Here is a 20,936-nt window from a genome sequence, read left to right on the forward strand (position 1 = left end):
GGTTAAATTGAAACATTGCATTCAACACACAGAGTGGATTCATTGCAAATGACTTGCCATGATTTCAGGGGAGAAGCTGGGGATTTTAGAATATTTTATTGTTGAATCAAATGATATAGCCATCAAGCCCAAAAAAAATGTATATGGTCACTTATACTTCAGTTAAAAGCTAGTTGCTATTCTTCTACTGGTATTTATTTGTCTAAATGTTGTAACTTATTTAGTACTTTAATAACGGGTCTTGTAACGCATGAATCCACCCTATCACATGACCTGGGTGGACGTCAAGCCTGTTGTCACGTGACAGGAAGTATAATGTGAAGCGGTTGAATGTAAGTATTTTGAATAATAAACTAAATTTAGCTCGTAATACATGTTTCCACTATCATATATGCAACTTCAATTTTCATGCAGTAATGGCACATTAATTCCTAAATGATGCAGAATATTTATGCTGAAGAGAGGATATTTCCCAAATGCCACCCCACATTGCTAGCTAGCTAGCAGCATTAACCTCCATGGCTATCAATCCGAGAGGCTAGCTACTAGCAAAACAATCAACACATCTAGCTAGCTAGCTATCTAGTGGCGCAAGAAGCAGACCACTACAATCAAATACGATGGACGACTCAGATCAAGACTTCGTGGACCTCTGCTCCAAGTTGCTCAAACGAGTCCGCAGGAAAGCAGGCGAAACCGAGAAGAGAAGTGTTGCAGAGCCCTCGTCCCAGGACACTGCGAAATACATACCCACCAAAAGGGTGACGACTAGGAGGAAGAAGAAAGATGTTGGCCCAAGTTCCATGGGAGCTTTGGGTAACAACTCTGAACACGTTTCCTCCATCTCTACCGCTTGTGATGAACCAATCCCACTTCCCTCCAATACAGACGAATCTAAACAAGCAGTGGTCAATGGAGGAATTGGACTTGGTGGAGGACAGAATGGGTCATCAGTGGCTGTGGATGTTGATGGGTCTCGACCTGAGGATAAGGGAATGGGGGTGAAGGAGAAAGTGCTACACAGGATGCAGCAGTTCAAGAGAGTCAATCCACAGAAGCTGGTGCATGGTGAGAGGAATCAGCCTGCAGCAACAGGGAGTGAAAGTGACGGTGCTGCTCCCTATCCACTGCAAGGTAATCAAGGTGAGATCCATCACTGTGTCTAGATTATATGGTGTGTCTTTTCATTCATTTGTGTGTGTACTCAATGGCATGCTAATTACCCTTCTCTCCACCTCTGCCCTCCCCTGTTCAGCTCCATCCACCTCCGCCTCCACTCCCCTACCGCTGGACCCCCAGATGGATGATTCGGATGAGGCCCTGGCCCTGCGTCTACAGGAGGAGCTGGACAGGGAGGCCCAGGCTGTGGCCCACGGTAGGGCAGTGGACCTAGAGCAGGGTGGCCTGTTCTTCTGTCAGCTCTGCCAGAAGGACCTATCTGCCATGAGCCCCACAGGACGCACCCAGCACATCAACAGGTAGGGACTACTGGAGCTGGACACACACACTTGCTCTCTCACCCATTTAACTCCAGAATCTGTCTGTTAATAGAACAGTCAATGACTCCAAAGACCCATCTAACTCCAGATTCTGTCTGTTAATAGAATAGTAAATGACTCCAAAGACCCATCTAACTCCAGATTCTGTCTGTTAATAGAATAGTCAATGACTCCAAAGACCCATCTTTCTCCAGAATCTGTCTGTTACAGTTTTTCTCGATTGCTAAGACACATTTCTTGAAAGCTGCTCTCATTTTCTCTTAACTGTGAACACAAAACCCAATTTTCAAGCTACATTCACAAAACCTCAGACTCTTCTTGCAAAACCAAACTTTCACCTCAAAACAGTTCAATCTGTGCTCAAAACTGAACTATGTTGTCAAATCGTGCCCCGAGTCAATCAAAATAAAAAACACTACTGAACAGTCACTAAACACTACGTAGAAAAATAGAAAACACAATGCTCAGGACATGAAGCTGGATAAATAAATGTTTATTGTTCACTGTAGGCTAAATGCATGTTGCAAAACAAAAAAAAACTGTGCATTTAGCACTTGTACAAAAAGACAAAACAGAAATCTTGTGCATTTACATGTAGCACTTGTAAAAACAAACAGAAATCTTATGCGTTTGCCACTTGTGTACAGTAAGCCCATGTAATAAAGTACACAAATATACAAATAAGTGCATTACTCAGCCACAGCATCATGTCTCCGTACTGGGTCAGGCCACAGGACTTCATCCACATCACAGGCCACATTTTGTCTGGCCAGGCAACGGGGGAAAAAACCCCTGGCATGCCGTATCCAGGCTTGGCATGCCTCCACACCTATGTCACCACAGGCAAGTCCCATGGCTTGCAGGAGATTTACCCTGGTGTAAGGTTGGCGTTCATATACCTTCCACCGCCATGAGGAGAAGAATTCCTCAATGGGGTTTAGGAAAGGGGAGTACGGTGGAAGGCAAAGATTGATAAAACCTTGGTTCATATTGTACTACTCTCTAACCTGGAGGGCTCTGTGAAAACTCACATTGTCCCAAACAACAACATAGATGGGATGCTCATCCTGCTGCCCTAACAAAGCATCTCGCATGTGATTGAGGAAAATGAGGAGCTGGTGAGTGTTGTAGGGCCCCAGGTTGGCATGATGGTGGACAACCCCATGATTGCTGATGGCAGCACATAATGTGACATTGCCACCACGCTGCCCAGGAACACCAACAATGGCCCGATGGCCAATCACATTACGGCCTCTCCTTCTCCTTTTGGTGAGATTAAACCCAGCTTCATCCATGTAGATGTATTGATGGGGTCTTTCCATTGCATCCAGTTGAAAAACCCTCTGTGGAAATAGATATAGTTTTGTAAGTGATACGGAAAAAGTGATTTAGGCCACTACAGTAAATCACTACTTAGAGTAATCAACATTGAATGTGTCTGGATATATGCCAACCTGTACATACTGGAATCTTTGCTCTTTGACTCTGTCTGAGTTGCGATCAAAGGGCACTCTGTATAGCTGTTTCATGCGCAGTCTGTTGCGCTTGAGGACACGATCAACAGTAGAGAGGCTGACACTGTTGATACCCTCAAAATGTAAATGGTCCTCAATGATCTTCTGCTGAATTTCGCTCAGTTTAATGGCATTGTTCTCACGGACCATATCAACAATTAGGGTCTCTTGGTGTGGGGAGAACATACCTGTCCTCCCACCCCCATGTGGCAGTCTTTCAATTCTACAAAAAGAGAACATGGAGTTACAAAAAATATACATGGAATACTAGGCCTACAAACAGTTAGACCAACCCTCCATTACAATACTACAGTACATTGGTACAGTGATGTACTGAAACATATATTTACTTACAGTATACTGTGGTACAGTATATAGTATGTCATACAGTAATTGCTGTCAACATTTACATACTGTACTATAATGTCAAAAAAAGGTAATTACCTGTTCTCTTCTCTAAATCTTCAGATTATGGTGGACACAGTGAATCTACTGATGTTTGGTTGTACCCTTTGTCCAGCCTCCCTCATGCTCATACCATGGACAAGAACATGGTCAATCACAGTAGCTCTGATTTCATCAGATATTACTGTTCTTTGTCTTCGCTGACCACCTCGACCACCTCTCATACGAACTCTTCCTCTCAGATTTCTATCCATTGTAGGGCCTCACAAACCAGTGCTCTCTGAACTGGCTTACTGTATATGTTCCCTCACATCATTAGCCACAAGTGTGATCAATTTTGAGTTGTTGTGTTCAAGTGGTGACACCTGTGCTCTAATTGTGTTTGACATTTGTCACCTGTGCTCACCATTATGCAGCACGGGTGCATCACAATGAAAATGTGTTGGCAAGTTATGTCTAAACAGGTGAAAAGTGCTTATGGTTTTGCCAAAAGAGTGATTGATTCAATCAGTGGGTTCAGGCAACTGAGCATTTGGTTCAGACAATAGGGTTGAGTGTTTTAGCAATTGAGAAAAACTGTAATAGAACAGTCATTAACTCCAAAGACCCATCTAACTCCAGATTATGTCTGTTAATAGAACAGTCAATGACTCCAAAGAAGATACTGCCTCGTTTCCTTTCCTGATCTTGAAGAACTGGATAGGTGAAATCATGTCCTCTTGTGGCTTCTGATGTGTATGTAGCCTTCAACAGTCCAGTGTTTTCAGATCAGTGCAGATGAAGGAAAGGAGACAAGGAAAATAAACCAATTGACATTATTGGGACACCCAATGTCCCCTATCCAGGTGTCTAGACGAGAGTGAGGACAGTGCCCCCCGTGCTGCCCCCGCCCCTCCTCCCGCTCCCCGCGTCCCAGAGTGCCCCATCTGTGGTAAACGGTTCAAGTCCCAGAAGAGTCGCGCGGCCCACCTGAAGCGCTGCTCCTCCACGATGGGCGTGGCTCCTGCCGTGCTGCTGCAGGCTGTACAGAGACAGGCTGCCGAGGCTGCAGGGAGCCTGACTGACAGCACCGCCAACCAACCGTAAGTCAACCTGGCCTGATTGGTCCCGCCCCCTTTGAACCATCAACCAACCCAAACAACCTGACTGCTGTTACTGTACATTAAATCGATAACTTTGATGTTAGAAGCATTAAGTCATGTTCAGGAGGGTGCAACATACTGAACATTGCAGATACAAGTGTACTTGATAGAGCTAACATTGTGCCCTACTGAACCACCCCTGTATGCTGCTTTTGGGGCCTTTGTGACCCACCTAGAGAAATAAATGTAGGAGAAACACTGCATTGTTAAAATGTTGGAGGACAATAAACTATTCTATTCTACCCTTGAGTAACCCTCTCCTCTCCCCCAGTCCGCAGGCCGGAGGCTCCAAGCGTAAAGGCTCCACAGACCCCAGCCTCCCGGGCAGGAAGAAGCCCAGAAAGAAGCCCCGTGGCCTCGACGAAGACACCATGGTGGCCATGGCCCTGTCCCACTCCCTCCTGGAGAAGGAGAAAGAGATGGAGCGGGATATGCAGAGAGAGATACAGAGGGAGACAGAGAGAGAAGGGGGTCAGCAGCTCCCAGCCCTCCTCCCTCTTTCACCATTGAAGTGGAGAGCTGAACCAAGTAAGACAAGTAAGTCACTATCTTGACTGAACCTACATCTTGTTTAGGCAATGCATTATGCTATGATTATAAGGATGTATTTGCTGTGATGAAAAATTATTTCCCTTTATTATATAAAACAGGAGCAAACTATACTAAATGCATTGATATGAAACTATACATGTATAAACAATTTTATGTTTCTATTATATGATTAATATCATAGCCGTGTCCTCCTTTTCTCTTGACCCCTTCCCCAGGTAAGGGGCGTAGCAAGAGGAAAAAGGGGGCACCCCCTCGCCCCCCTCCCCTCCTCCTGGTCCAGGACTCGGAGACAGCCCTGAGTCGACTACAGGAGCGTGTGGCTGCCCTCCTCCTCCATACCCGCGCCCCCTCGCCGCCAACCCCCACACGCTGCCCCAGCACCCTGCCCTCCTGCAGCGCTGCCCCCCTCTGGCAGAAGAGTGCGTTGCGGGACGGAGGGCCAAAGGTCATCTCTGAGTTCTACACCCCAGAGCTCAGAGAGTTTATACAGCCTTGGGTGTCTGTAAAGGTGAGAGCCTGTGTGTGTGTGTGTGTTACTCATACTTTCACATCTGTGCTTCTAATACTCTGATTTGCATTAATAGTATGCGTGTATCTCGATTCATAGTCTCCTTTTCATTCACACTTACATTTATTTCACACAATTTGTCTTCTCCTAGATGGATATGGTGTCTCCCACCAAGGCCATGCCAGTATCCTCCACCAACCCTTCCATAATAGAAGGCATCTCTATGACCAAGCAACCTATCCCCTCCTCCAAACGACCAGTCCCCTCCACCCAGGCAGCCCCCTCTTCGCTCCCTTCCACCCCAGGGACAGGGCACCTTCCAGTGGGCAGCCAGACTCTGTGTGACCTGATAGAGCTGGCTGATGAGGGAATGACCCTCACACAGTGGGGCTACTCTTCCCCAGGACCTGCCAGAGGTGAGAGCTACTCCTGGGAGAACTGTTATATACAGGAAACACACAGGGGTAAGAATGTGCACAAAACACAAAGACACTGACATGTAAAGGAGTGGAAATCCAACCGAGGATGACAGAAGTTAGTATAGGAGTAATACATCCATAGTATAATCTTCAATCTGACTCCATTATCGTGTGAATGCTATAGGCCCATGAGCGTATCCCATGGATCTAGTCAAGGTAGCAAGCCTTGCATCACCACTCAGAATACTATGTTACATGTTCCCGAGATAACCCTTATGCAATTATTAAGAGGCTGAGAGACAGAGCTAATATCTTGCGATCAATGTCCTAGCATAAAATGATTGATTTAACCTTAGCTCAGAGCTGTACAGTTAGAGGCCAAGCATATATTCTATGTTTAGTATGAATGACATTTACCATTAGACCATACATCAAATAATAATTCAAGGAATATTACTCAGAAATATGCAGCCTACAGTTCTTATCTATAGCTAAAGTAATCCAATGTATTACAGTTGCGCAATAAGAATACAATTATCAAATGATACATACCAGAGGTCTTCAATGTCAAAAGATACAAAATATCTAAAAGTCTAAATGTATAAATGACACACTATGGTGTAATGGAACGCTACACCAGGAGATTGGTTTATAATGAATACATGAACTAAGTTTCCACCCATCTTTTATTCTCCCCTGAGCGCCAAATCTCAGTATCTCCCATCGTCTAATTAACATCACTTTGTTTGGCCGAAACAAAAAACTCAAATCATAAAAATACCACATGAACTCCAGAACCTCCCTTATCTGAATGACAGGAGCTCACATCTGGTCGCTCCCTCTTTGAACTGACCGCCGTCCAGCAGACAGAATAACACAGTAACTCTTTAACTATCAATCCATAGCACTTACAGTACAATAAAACACATAAAAATGCACAGCTCTTTATGAACTCTTAAATCAATCCAAACAAGACATTTTAATTCACACAGTAACATTCATTTAGATGATTCAAGTTTTCATCTGTCTTCACAACCCCCGACGGTGTCCGTGCTCCCATGGTTCTACGCGAACGTCACGCCACGGAGAAAGCCAGGGATAAGGTGTGTTTGACTTTTGTGATAGCCGTCATAGGGTCAGCCTTCCAGACGATGCCATAAATCCTGATAGAGTCCTTACTCTGGGCCTCAGCACCTGCAAGTCGCTAGATGCATCTTCGTCACTGGCCTTCATCGTTGTTCCTCCCTATTTTTCCACTACAGACACAGGATGTATATACACGCTCACAGACATGGAGATAGAACACCCACAGCATCCAAAGCTAGCATCCCTGAAAGTAGCTAGCATCCCTGAGAGTAGCTAGCATCCCTGAGAGTAGCTAGCATCCCTGAGAGTAGCTAGCATCCCTGAGAGTAGCTAGCATCCCTGAGAGCAGCTAGCATCCCTGAGAGTAGCTAGCATACCTAAAAGTAGCTAGCATCCCTGAAAGTCAAACATACTGTACCTCTAACGTTGTTTATCTTCCCTCTGTGCTCAGATAAAGAGAGCACTGCTACAGACTTTCACCTAAGTGGCTTTGTTCCTGAGAGCACAGACGAACCCCCTGACCTGTGTCTCAGTGGCTTCATCCCAGAGAGCATTAGAAACACTGAAAGCCATCAAAGGAGATCTGTTCCTCAAAGCAGAGACACCAACAGGAGCAACCAGAAATCAGTAAGGCACCTTTTAGAAGTCTTCCACTTTATTGTATACCTTTTCATAACTAGACCTTGTTTAGCTGAGTCCAGTGTGTTAGAGTAGGGTTGGAGCAAAACCCTACACATCCAGTAGCTCTCCAGAAAGAGGGTTGGCCACCCCTGGGCTAATATAATCACCTTCTCATACCTGTGTTGGACACTTGTTGCCTGCTCATTGCTCTGTGATGGTAGCTGTTGTGTATGTCTCTGACCCATAGGTGGCGCTGTCCAGGCTGGCCTCAGACCTGACCAGTATGGTGAACAACCCCCAGTTCAGTGATGTCCAGCTACAGGTGGACAGTGGGGAGGTGTACTTCACCCATTCATTCATGCTGTACGCTCGATGCCCCCTGCTGGCGCAGATGGTAAGTGCATGTGTGGATTTCACCTAGTAATATTTGCTTGTATGGTTCTCATTTGAAACCATTTGTATTTACAGTTGAATTATGATTTGTTTTCTATCTCTCGTTCTCTCAATCCCTCCCTCTATCATCTGTCCTTCTCTCCCTCTGTCTCTCTCCCCCCACCCTATCCCTCTGTCTCTCTCCCCCCACCCTATCCCTCTGTCTCTCTCCCCCCACCCTATCCCTCTGTCTCTCTCCCCCCACCCTATCCCTCTGTCTCTCTCCCCCCACCCTATCCCTCTGTCTCTCTCCCCCCACCCTATCCCTCTGTCTCTCTCCCCCCCCTCCTATCCCTCTGTCTCTCTCCACCCTCCTATCCCTCTCTCTCTCCCCACCCTCCTATCCCTCTCTCTCTCCCCACCCTCCTATCCCTCTGTCTCTCTCCCCACCCTCCTATCCCTCTGTCTCTCTCCCCACCCTCCTATCCCTCTGTCTCTCTCCCCACCCTCCTATCCCTCTGTCTCTCTCCCCACCCTCCTATCCCTCTGTCTCTCTCTCCACCCTCCTATCCCTCTCTCTCTCCCCACCCTCCTATCCCTCTCTCTCTCCCCACCCTCCTATCCCTCTCTCTCTCCCAACCCTCCTATCCCTCTCTCTCTCCCCACCCTCCTATCCCTCTGTCTCTCTCCCTCCCTCCCCCCACCCTCTGTCTCCCTCCCTCCCTCCCTCCCTCCACCCTCTGTCTCTTTCCCTCCCTCCCCCCACCCTCTGTCTCTTTCCCTCCCTCCCCCCACCCTCTGTCTCTTTCCCTCCCTCCCCCCACCCTCTGTCTCTCTCCCTCCCCCCCCCACCCTCTGTCTCTCTCCCTCCCTCCCCCCACCCTCTGTCTCTTTCCCTCCCTCCCCCCACCCTCTGTCTCTTTCCCTCCCTCCCCCCACCCTCTGTCTCTTTCCCTCCCTCCCCCCACCCTCTGTCTCTTTCCCTCTCTCCCCACCCCACCCCTCCCTCTCTCCCCACCCCTCCCTCTCTCCCCACCCCTCCCTCTCTCCCTCCCCCCTCCCTCTCTCCCTCCCCCCTCCCTCTCTCCCTCCCCCCACCCTCTGTCTCTCTCCCTCCCCCCACCCTCTGTCTCTCTCCCTCCCCCCACCCTCTGTCTCTCTCCCTCCCCCCACCCTCTTTCCCACTCCCTCCCCCCTCTTTCCCACTCCCTCCCCCCACCCTCTTTCCCACTCCCTCCCCCCACCCTCTTTCCCACTCCCTCCCCCCACCCTCTTTCCCACTCCCTCCCCCCACCCTCTTTCCCACTCCCTCCCCCCACCCTCTGTCTCTCTCCCTCCCCCCACCCTCTTTCCCACTCCCTCCCCCCACCCTCTTTCCCAGGTCCATGACAGTGGATTCGGGGTGCAGGAGGAGGCCATGCCCTCAGCCCAGAGGGTGTTGTTGGGTGAGGTACCAGGCCAGGCTGTGTATACCCTGCTCCAGTACATCTACACAGCCCACTGCCCCCTCACACCCACCCTGCTGCCACACGTACAGGAGCTGGCATCCAGGTAAAGTCTGACTCAAAACACCTCCGTCTGGATGGGTAGACTGGTGTTTAAGTGATATGACTTAATCTTAGTAACAGAGAGTATTACATAATAAATAAAGAGTGAGTTAGAATTAACATATTGTTCTTTATCTTCCCTCCCCTGTTGCTTTCTGTTTCTCTTTCTGTCTGTCTCGCTCTCTTTCTGTCTCCCTCTCTTTCTGTAACACTCCTTCGTTCTCTCTGTTTTGTCCTCATCAGGTTCGACCTGGAGGAGCTGCAGCAGCTGTGCCATCTCTACCCAGATCAGACAGACATCCACAGAGGTGTAGAGGGACAGGGGGATCCGTGGGGAGACTACCCAGCCCAGGAGCATCAATCTGGGGGAGAGGAGGAGCACCGAGACCAGGTCTTCATGGAGCTCCTCCGCTCTATGTGGAACGAAGAGGTTGTTGAGGAAGATGAGGGCAGAGCAGAGGAAGGAGAGATAGCGATGGAGGAGGAGGAGGGGCGAGGGGATGGCGTGACGATAGAAGACGGAGAGACGAACGAAGAAAGGGTGAACGAAGAAGAGATGGAGGAGATATATGAGTTTGCCGCCACTCAGAGAAAGAGGGATGAAGGGAAAGAGAGTGAAAAGGAAGAATCAGAAGAAGAGGAGGATGAGGAGGGAGGAGTGACATTTTTCACAGAGACAGAGGAAGAGCAGGAGGCTCCAATCCAAGCTCACTCATTGGCTGAACACTCAGATAGGACTGAATTAACACGCATGACATCCCTTCAAACAAAACTGCCCAGTTTGGAGGCAGCCATAGCTATGGGTGACATTGACACAGACAGGGGGAGTCCAAATAGGATAAAAACTGATCTCAACAAATCAGAAGGTAGAGATCCAGAATGTTCTAGAACAGCCACCATGGAATCAGACAGAACAAAACAATTTGAATCAAACGTCACAAGCTCAAGAAGTGTCGGAGAGGTATCTACAAATAAAAGCCTCCACCCCAGCCCCCATGACGATCAGGAGCTAATCACCAGTCTGGACCGTAGCTACAGCGGCCTCTTCTCTGACTCCTGGGGGGTCTATGAGACGCAGGAGGAGCCCCACACCTCCCCACCAACACCCCCATCCTGCCACTCCCAACCCCCCAGGGCTAGCCACAAACTCTCCCGCTCCCAGCCCCCCAGGACCATGGTAGAGGAGGATGCGAGACAGCCAGAGCCCACCTCCCCACCCCCACTGTCCTCCTGCTCCCAGCCCACAAGGGTGAGGGTCGATGGGGGTACGAGACCGACAGCGATCCCTACTTTCCAGTACTCAGCCAGTGAAATCATTGACCTCTCCATCAGTCCTCCTCTGGTCCCTGCTGTATCCGCCCTACCTGTTCCTGGTTTGTCTCAGGGGAAATGACTGATATCGGGGCAGGAGGTAGGATGGAGGGGGTGGTTGGAGGGAAAGTTCCTGTGTGTAAGGAGTTATTCCAAGAGAAGATACCATCTAATCCAGAGGATGTAGAGAGAGAGAGTCATGGTCTTTACAGTATTTCTGTACCCCTCTCCCCTCCTCACAGTACCAAAGAAGAACCTGAGCTTATAGTTCTGTCTGACTCTAGTGAAGAGATGGAGGTAGGGGATCTAGCACCTACCAGCCCCTCTCCACCACCCCCTCCTCGTCTCTCCCAGAACCACCAAGGCTACACCCGAATCAGAACTCAATCCAACACAGAACCCAATAAACCCACCTCAAGAACCCAATCAGACACAGAACCTAAGAAACCCAGCTCGAAGGAGAAAGAGACTAGTAGTTGTTCTGTGAGGGTTCCTTCTGTCTCATCTTCAGATCAAGGCCTAGATCCAGATCCTCCTGGTTATAAACCAGGTTCTACTCTTGGTTCTGCTGGTTCTACTAGTCCCATGGACTGTTCTGCAGAGATGTCTTGGCTCATCCCGGCCACTCCGCCCATGCCATCCAAGAGGACCAACACCAGCTCTACCCAGACCTATAGTAGCATGCGTCTCACTCAGCTCTTTCCTAAGGCTAACTCCTCTTCCTCCTCTTCTGCAGCATCAGTTTTCTCCTCTCCCACCCTCCCTTTCAGGCCTAGTCTTCAGACCTCCACCACCTCCAACCCGCCCAGGGTTTCTACATATTCTGCCCAGACAGAGTCCTCTATTTCTAGGCAGAAATCAGACAACAGTGGGCCACGGCACTCCAGCTTGGGTCTCGACCATGACGACCGCTCTTCCCAGAAATACAACAGTGGTTCATTCGGGTCTGACCGTGCTGCCCGCTCCCCTGTATTCACGGTCCCCTCCCAGTCCCAATCAAAACGCTCCCGCCTCCCCCGCCTGACCCCCTCTCTCTCCTTCATCCCTCCACCAGACGCCTCCACCAAGGGTACCCCTCTCCACGACGTCCCCCAGCCTTACAGCTCCACTCCCCTTCATTCAGATCTACCCAAGCCCTCCGCTCCGTCTCTGGCCTCCATGGCCTCCCCTCTTCTGAGAGACGGTGCAGGGGAGGGGGACAGCGGAACCAGGCAGAAAGGGAGGGGGCTGGGGGTCTCTGGGAGCCCATGGAAGAGAGGGGGACTGGGGTCTCTGCACCTGTCCCTCTCGGACCCTTCCGACCCTTCCTCGTCCCCACATAAGGAGTCCCTTACCCAACCGAGAGAGAAGAACGGCTCCCCCGGACAACGCCGACCATCCACCGAGTCTAAATACTTCCACAGCCCAGGAGATAGAGAGACGGAGGGAGAGAAAGAGAGGCCGGTGAGAGAGGAATCGGATGACAGGATGGAAATAGAGGAACTGGAAAGGAGTGTAGTGAAGGAGGAAGAGATAGAAAAAAGAGAAGGAGAAGATATGGAGAGGTCCACTAACAGCTTTCAACAGAGCTTCCTCGGGATGGACGAGCCACCCATGGCCTTCGATGACTCCTGGGGCCTAAACGCAGGAGGAGGGGACACGGACGGAGAACGATCCCAGGACGTGTGCTTCAGTCTGAGGATGGAGAGCAGCGGCGGTGGGGCTAGTCCTCCAAGACAGGGCCGGAGAGATGGAGAGGTTGCAGGACCATCCTCTACTTTTACCCCCTCTCCTCCTAAAACCCACACCAGCCACTCTTTCTCCACCCCCTCTCCACCTCCACCCAACACCACTACGCCCCAGGCCAACGCAGAGATCAACGCTAGCCTCCTGGACGCTAAGATCTGGGACGACTGGGGGGAGGAGGAGGCTCTTCCTCTCTCTCAGAGGGTGAATGCTGTAGCTCTGGCTCAGAGAGTGGCCCAGCTCAAGACTCCAGGTAATTCACTATCAGCAGTTATAACCCCTTGTATAGAGGTTTTAATGTTTAATCTAGCTAGCTCGTGTTCAAAGCTGGCTTCATTACTTCGTACTGTTGAAATATTGAACAATCTTCCATTCGTGATATTCTGATCCATAAATGCAATAAGAATGTGAAACACATTCTCTGTTTTGTTACATCTGTTCTTGTTTGGCTACCCTTTGACCCCTCTCTCCGCAGTGGCGTCCCGTAGGAAAGGCCAGCAGGGCCCCCTGGTCCCCATCACCCCCATGCCCAGCTACTCTGACATGGACACACCTGATCTCAAGAACAAGCTCAATAGGTCTGACTCCCCCAACACATCACTTCATAACAGTCTCTATCTTTTCTATCAGTTATTTAATTCATGCAGTTATTTCACTCCCCGTCACTACTGCCATCTGCAGAACAGACCTAGCCTGGTCTAGTTTCCAGTCCTTTTTCCTCCATTGATAGTTTTTTGATGATTGTTTGGATATTTGTGAGATTATTTTAGGAGCACAATGCATGGCAGTTCTCAGTGTAGTATGTCTATATTCTCCATCTCCCTCTTCATATAGTAAAAGCCTGTTGCCAACCTGCTCTGTATCCTCCCTCCCTCTAGATTCGGTGTGCGTCCCTTACCCAAGCGCCAGATGATCCTGAAGCTCAAGGAGATCCACCAGTACACCCACCAGGTCATCAGTTCAGAGTCCGAGGACGAGGCACCTTCCCTGGGTCGCCCCAGAGCCGTCGGGCCCCTACCCACCACCACCTCCATGGAGCCCACCAGAAAGCCAGTGTCCTGTGCCCAGACTGGGGGGTTTAAAGAGCCTAATGAAAGAGCAGCACCTACCGTCTCCCTGGTGAAACTGCCTGGTGGGGAGGAAGACATGGAGCCTCTCTCTGCCTCTCAGGGATCCAATAAGTCCTCCACAGCACCCAGTGAAGACTCTGAGAGGTTAGCACTGCAAGTGGGTTTTTTTTAACAGATGTTGTTAATGTATGTATTTGTCTAGAATATATTTCTTGACTGCTAAATTCATAATAATAATAAGCCATTTAGCAGACGCTTTTATCCAAAGCGACTTAGTCATGCGTGCATACATATTTTTTTTTTGTGTATGGGTGGTCCCGGGGATCGAACCCACTACCTTGGCGTTACAAGCGCCGTGCTCTACCAGCTGAGCTACTGAGGACCACAAGTCAAATGTACTAACATTGACACTCCTCCGTTCACCCCCCAATCTATTCTCCAGGTCTAATCCAGAGCAGTGCCTCTCTGATGACTCAGATAATGACGACATTACTTCCTCGCAGTCTGCCTCCAAGCTCCAGGACAGCCTCGTCGCTGTCCGTCGTTTCATCCAGTCAGACCCTCACCTCTACGGGCAGATCCTCCACTACCAGCCCCTGGTCCTGTCAGACCTCCGGGCCAGACTCAAGGCCGCAGGTATCCGGCTGGGGGCAGCCAAGCTACTAGACTACCTGGATTCCCAGTGCATTACGTTTACCACAGCCAGGCCTGGACTGAGGGGAGGGAGAAAGAGGAGAGGGAAGGGGGTGACCAGGGCTGGAGGAAGGGGAGGGAGAGGGGTAGCTAAAACAGCAGATTGAAGTTACCTGTGTGAGGATACAGTGGAGGCAAAGGTGGATTTGAAGTGAACATTTTATCAGTGGCAATTAAGGCTGTCAAATGTTACTACCACTGAGTTAAAGTTGAATTGTTTCCTGTTTTATATTGGTTGTATATTGTTTGGATTTAATTTAAAATGTTGGACTTCTACAACTAAGAGAAAAAATAAAAAGTCACATTTATGTTCCCTTCCTAGTGTCAAGTCCCTGGGATGAACTCAATCATCTTTACAGCATGCTATACTAGTCTGGACTAAGCCATTTTCACTGGGTTATTGAACTGTTGTCCACAAGCCAAAATAGTAGTTAACATTCAAAACCCCTGGATTACCCAGGAATAACTTCAGCACAAAGCAAAATTGTAAAAAATATTTTACTGTTTTTCTTTTGTTTTTCTCCAAAGACCAGCCAAGAAAGACTTTTCAATCTGAGCACAAGTTATGTTGGGGGGCAGTGAGGTACTTATTAAAAAGAAAACACAAGTAGAAGAAAAATCACAGATCCTCTTCATTAATTGGTTCTTCTGGTTGATTAGCCAATCAGGAACAGCCACTTTCCTTGGAGGTGGAGCGTTCAGTCTAAAAGTTAATAGCTTCAGGACCATTCGGGGAAAGCAGTGCGTGTCACACACTCCCCTAGCACGGTGCAGATATCAGTATGCCTTTGTACCCAAAATACTAGGTACAAAATACAGGAAGCCCACTAAACTGCAGCTTCAGAACCAGAATGTCCTCTCTCCACCCCTCCTGCGCCGCTTCTTCTGATCACAGCTTGGCCCATGTGGCTTCCTCGCCAGTCAGCACCTCCTGTCCCTTCTCCTCCCTGGTTACTCCTTCTCTTCCTGTCCCGTCACGACAGGTTAGCGATGTTGGCCAGGAAACGCTGGGCCCACCACTCCTCCAGGTCTATGGGCACAAAGTCTGTAAGGAGACAGGGAATAGGTGCTAATGAGAGAACATTACTATTATGGTACCTCAGTCTGAATCTCACAAGTCTACACACCCTGTCTGCATCTCACATAACAGTCTACACATCCTGAGCACAAGTCTGCATAGAGAGAAGGAGAGGCAATAGTGTGAGAAAAGGGAGAAAACCGTATCTGAGAGTTTTGCTTATTGAGATATTACAGTTGTACTTCAAACTCCTCACTCTTTCTCTCTCTGTAACCTCAAACACTACAGTACTGTCCATCTACTGTTAAGTAACTGTCCAGTGACCTACAAACTGAACAGGACTGAACAGGTTGTGTAAAACTTTTGAAAATCAGCAACCAGCAGGTGCACCAGTTTATCCAAGGTGAGAGAATGGTAGTTGTTCATAGACCAGAGAGTTAAACATTAAAACGAAAGCTTGCCTTGCGACCTCTCCTCTCTATCTAGCTGCAGATAAGACAGAGCCAAAAAAATGCTTAGCCTGCTGTGTTTGTTTAGACAGTTCCGAGACAGACGTTTATATGACTAGACAGAAATACACTAAAATAGAGGGTTAAGACCATGACAAAGTGGAGAATGAGTAGGAGTGCTGATCTAGGATCCGTTTTGGTATTTTAGATCATAATGAATAAGATTGTATGGACAGAGGGGACCAGATCCTAGATCAGCACTCTTACTCTGAGGAGCATTGTGAATACAGGCCCTGGGCATCACATAATTGGATGTAATGACATAGGAAGTAGAGGTAGACTGTAGTGTACAGCCTCTCCCAAATATCTTCAGTAGAGCAAGATGGAGGCTGATTAAACAAGATGGCGGCTAGTGAATAAGGCCTAGATACTCACTCTTCATTGTGGTACTGGGGGTCTTCTCTGCGTACTGCACGGGGCCCTGGCCACACACAGCAGCAGGCTCCACACTGCCCTCTCCATCTCCTGCCAGCTGCTGCTCTATCTCCTGCCATGCTGCAGAGGGGAGAGAGAATATACAGGGGCATTAATACACAGACACTAACTGAAGATACATGTTACAGCAAATAACTTTTTCCATGCGTGTTAGGCTGCACTTCCTAGGTAGTTGTAGAAAAACATGCAGCCTATGACTACATGAAACAAACTGGGCATGGCCGCAGGAAGATGTTTTGGGTTGGGGGTGCTGTTTATACAAATATAAATAAATTATTGCGATCTTACAGTATCATGGGCTGCTGCAGCACCCTTCGCACCACAACTTCCCACAGCTATGAAACTGGGGGTTCACGTTTTCCTCTTTTACATAAATTATTATTATAATTTTTATTTTAAATAAACTATTCCTCTAGAGGTGTAACCTTGCTTATGCTCCAAATTCAAATGATACAGCCAACCATGTGTACTCGAGTGGACCAGGCCAGAACTACAGTACATTGCATCAGCCACACTACTAGAAGGAGTTGAGATAAGACTGGAGGTTGTGTGTTTCAGTATGGAGTTAAAACACACCCCTTACACTTTCAAATTCAGTGTGTTGACTGTATACATCTCTGTGAAAAGCATTTGAATGTAAATGTACAAAAATAAAACCAAGCTCACTGAAGTGCAAAGTGTAAAGGAGTTTCACCTTACTCACATTACTTGGTAGTGTTTTCATGGTTTCATTGACAACCGATATCACTTTATAACACAGTGACTGAACTTGACTATTTCACGCACTACAATATAGTTGTTTGCATTGGCAACGGAGTCAAATACTTTCTTTAAATGAGTAGAGCTGTGCTCTGTAAGATGTTTTATAAAAACAAACGGGATGCCCAGAACTTCCTTCTGACCGTTAATATTGAGCAGTGCTCCAAGAACAACAGAACAGGTCATGCTGAGTCTTTTCCATTCTGCTACAAGTCATGTCTTCATCAGAGCAGGCTGAAAGTATAGAACAAACTATCCCAAACTGTGTCAGAAAGAATGTCTCCACTTATGTACTTGATCACTTCGATAAAGCACTCAAATATTTCCATCAACCAAATCAAATCGTATTGGTCACATACATGTGTTTAGCAGATGTTATTGCGGGTGTAGCAAAATGCTTGTGTTTCTAGCTCTGACAGTGCAGTATATCTAACAAGTAATATCTAACAATTTCACAACATATACCCAAAACACACAAATTTAAGTAATCTAACCATTTACCTTCTCTACGGTTTGAGGATTTTTAACAAACTATACCCAAACTGTGTCAGAAGGAATGCCTCGACTTTTGCACTTGATTACATCATTTAAACTATGTGGATTCTTGTAGCCATCAACCACTTAGAATGTATGGTCCAATTATTATTTTGAACGAGGTCATGTGGTTATTTCTCTCTCTCTCTTCACCATCTTTTATCCTCCCTGTTTGCTTTCATGTGTAGGCCTAAACTCCACTTGGTTCTCTCGCTCTCTCTTCTATACCTCCATATATCCATCTCTCTTCTATATATTCACATCCCCTCTTTGCTTTAGTGTCTATTCTCCTCATGCATTAGGTAGTCTAGTCCTCGAATGCAGTGATTTGAATGCAGGTAGCTTAGTGGTTAAGAGCGTTGTGCTAGTAACCGAAAGGTTGCTGGTTCTAATCCCCGAGCCAACTAGGTGAAAAATCTGTCGATGTGCCCTTGAGCAAGGCACTTAACCCTAATTGCTCCTGTAAGTCGCTCTGGATAAGTGTGTCTGCTAAATGACTAAAATGTAAAATGCTGCTGGTCAAGATGTTAGTCAGCTACAATGGCCTTCCATTCAAATGATGTGAACTGGAATGTGTATGCATAAAACAACTTAGTATAGGCTCATTAATAACATTCAAATTGCATATTTGAGCATCTACAATACTCCTTATATCGTCAGGATGAAAGCCTTATACTGTGTGAATGAGTGTGAGTCCATGGCTCTGTGCATGAGAAAAATGGATAACGTCTCATCTGTCTAGTAGTCAATGAGTCTCACCTTCGTACACAAATCGGACATTCTCTTCATGAGCGGGGGTGAAGCCTGCAGATGGAGTGTCTTCCTTCTGTGTGGCTGCAGTGTGGTATCGCTTCCCGTTCAGGCGATTAAACACTATCTTAGGAGCTGGAGAGCTAGACGACAGATAATTAAGCATGTTCTGAATCAGTAACAGTGTGTGAAATCTCATTGTGTACACCTCTGGAATAGCTGGTCTTGCTTCAGAAATGTATATGCTGGGCACTAGATTATACTTTTTCCATAAAACCCAAAAGGACTATTTATTTTTTAATAGAATAAAACTTTATTGTCCATCCAGGATGGACTTTTTGTTTGTTGGCATCACCTTCCATTAAAAGGATCAGATACATATTTAAACCAGTCTGCCCATCATGCTGCATACACTAAAAACATAGAGGACATTGATACATTCACTCACAACCGACCGCTGTCCCAACTGCACTGGATAGATAAGTACATATATACTGATACAATTTACTTTGCATTTAGTACTTTGCATATCTAGCCTAGAGGTTCAGTGGTGGTGTCTAGAATATTCAGGAATTCTCTTCTCCCCAGATAGCATGTCATGCCCACTCTGCTACCATAGAAATGTAAGGCTGTACCTACTTCCGTACACAATGACGTTGCTATGGAGACAACAGAGACGGATTATAAAAGTCTGTGCGGAGTGATTCCCAGGAAACGATTGAATGACTATGGCATTATGTAACACGCGTGCATTAGGCTACATTGTATGAATGCATTTGATCCTGTATTGAAAATATACCAACGTATGACAGGGCAAAATGCTTGCTTACTCAACCAAATGCCCCATTGCTAAACTTAACCGTGTGTCCTTACAGACCGCGCGAGGCATATTCTACTTTAAACGCATGCTACGTTCTTATGTTGCCCATAGTTCTACACTGGCTACAATGTAACCACTGACCGATTCCCCACGTTCGAACGGCTGTTCAAAAATGGTGCAATGTTTCTCTACTGCGTTTGGACAATAAACAAATGGACAAAGTTAGCACGCGCTGCTAGCCAGCAAGCCTGACAGCTAACCTCGCAAGGTCAGACCGTTTCCGAAGAATGGAGAAAACGTTGCAATGACACTTCAACGACACAATGTAGCTTCTCGGTGTATCGATACTATATTGCAGTAAAATACAGGATAACGAACGTTCTAAGATTAAATTCCGTGAATCGTGACGTACTACAAAAATGAGTGGAAACAACGTTACATGATCATGTTTTTCCACTATACGCCACACACATACCATGGAATCTTCAGCTGACTGGTTTGCTCGCGCTTCTTGATATGATTATGATAAATGATAGGCCTAAAGTAATGCAATATGGCAACTTACTTTGAGGATAACCAGGGGGTCGGTTTGAGCTTCAAGTCGTTGGTTTTATTCTCAATTTGCTGCGTGGGACCTGAAATGGAAATAGAATAGCAATGTTGCACTGATCACAACATGTATGCTTGTCATTAAAATATGCTTTTGAATCCGACAGATCTAATCGAATGTAACATATAGGCCTAGGTTCAATTAAACACAGTTCCATGTTCATGATGTAGGTTTTGAAAAGTGCACAACTGCTTTATTGACATGACTCGAAGGCTTTTATCGATAATATCAATAATATAGGCAATACATAATTGGATTGGAGAATAAAAAAATACATAATTGATGCTCACCTGTCCTGCGCTGTGTAACAAGTTTACTGGGACCTCTAGTAATAGTGTACATCATGTGAAAGCCGAGAACTTCAGTGTTGCGAAGGAAAGATAAGTGGGTTATCTTCAAACAAGTCGGAAGTGGTGTGATAGCCTACAATGTGTCGACTCCAAATACCGTGGTGGTCTTTAAAGCAACCCACTTTTTGGCCGAGTTCTCTCGACGCAGCCACGGTGGGAAAATTATAGCGCCTGCTTTTCCAAGTCAGCTGCTCCGTGCTACGTAGCCTACGTCTCCGGTTCGGTTAAGAGATCTCGGTACTGCAACGTGCTCCTGTGCTGTGCTGTGCTGTGCTGTGCTGTGCTGTGCTGTGCTGTGCTGTGCTGTGCTGTGCTGTGACCGTCGCTGCTACGAATAAGCATATGTTTGGTTAAAGAGGCCGTCTGCTGGTGCTTCAAGGGTCTAGCCAATAGGTTAACCAAGGTGAATCGTGAATCAATACTGATATGGAATTCAAGTGTCTGTTGGAGAAGAAACTCCAACCCTTCCGATCAATGTTCTTGAATAGAAAATACTGTTAGTTATATTGATTAAATTCCCCTTTGTGAGAGACAACCCTATCATACAATGACAGTAACACCGCACACATGATTTCATCAGGACACTGATAGGACCGTCATGGGCACCCCGGTCATGTCACTACACGCCCCCAACCGTCGCGGTTTTAAAGGAGGAGCGCCCTTCAGAACGAACTACTGCTGACCTAT

The 20,936-nt window shown here is 47.2% G+C and overlaps 2 protein-coding genes across 2 annotated transcripts; one reads left to right on the forward strand and one right to left on the reverse strand.

Annotated features, from left to right (window-relative positions):
* Window positions 1-620: 620 nt before the first annotated feature.
* LOC311119123 (structure-specific endonuclease subunit SLX4-like) lies at window positions 621-14,770 on the forward strand (the record flags this gene model as incomplete). Its single annotated transcript, XM_084193869.1, is given in 14 exon segments — window positions 621-1,143; window positions 1,256-1,478; window positions 4,264-4,500; window positions 4,832-5,097; window positions 5,328-5,620; window positions 5,772-6,036; window positions 7,577-7,752; window positions 7,994-8,140; window positions 9,500-9,669; window positions 9,909-11,044; window positions 11,047-12,954; window positions 13,177-13,279; window positions 13,580-13,915; window positions 14,214-14,770. Coding segments are annotated over 14 exon segments (6,141 nt in total). The 3' UTR covers window positions 14,572-14,770.
* A 174-nt stretch (window positions 14,771-14,944) lies between these two features.
* LOC311119117 (MAPK regulated corepressor interacting protein 2-like) lies at window positions 14,945-20,840 on the reverse strand. The gene is made up of 5 exons (XM_084193859.1): window positions 20,190-20,840; window positions 19,855-19,924; window positions 18,479-18,612; window positions 16,367-16,486; window positions 14,945-15,509 (listed from the first exon to the last, which is right to left on the reverse strand). The coding sequence occupies exons 1-5, from the start codon at window positions 20,242-20,244 to the stop codon at window positions 15,439-15,441; spliced, it is 450 nt and encodes a 149-aa protein (XP_084049985.1). The 5' UTR covers window positions 20,245-20,840; the 3' UTR covers window positions 14,945-15,438.
* Between the last annotated feature and the right edge of the window lie 96 nt (window positions 20,841-20,936).

The sequence above is a fragment of the Coregonus lavaretus genome (genome assembly GCF_964263955.1).
Source record: "Coregonus lavaretus genome assembly, contig: HAP1_SCAFFOLD_408, whole genome shotgun sequence".
Lineage (NCBI taxonomy): Eukaryota > Metazoa > Chordata > Actinopteri > Salmoniformes > Salmonidae > Coregonus > Coregonus lavaretus.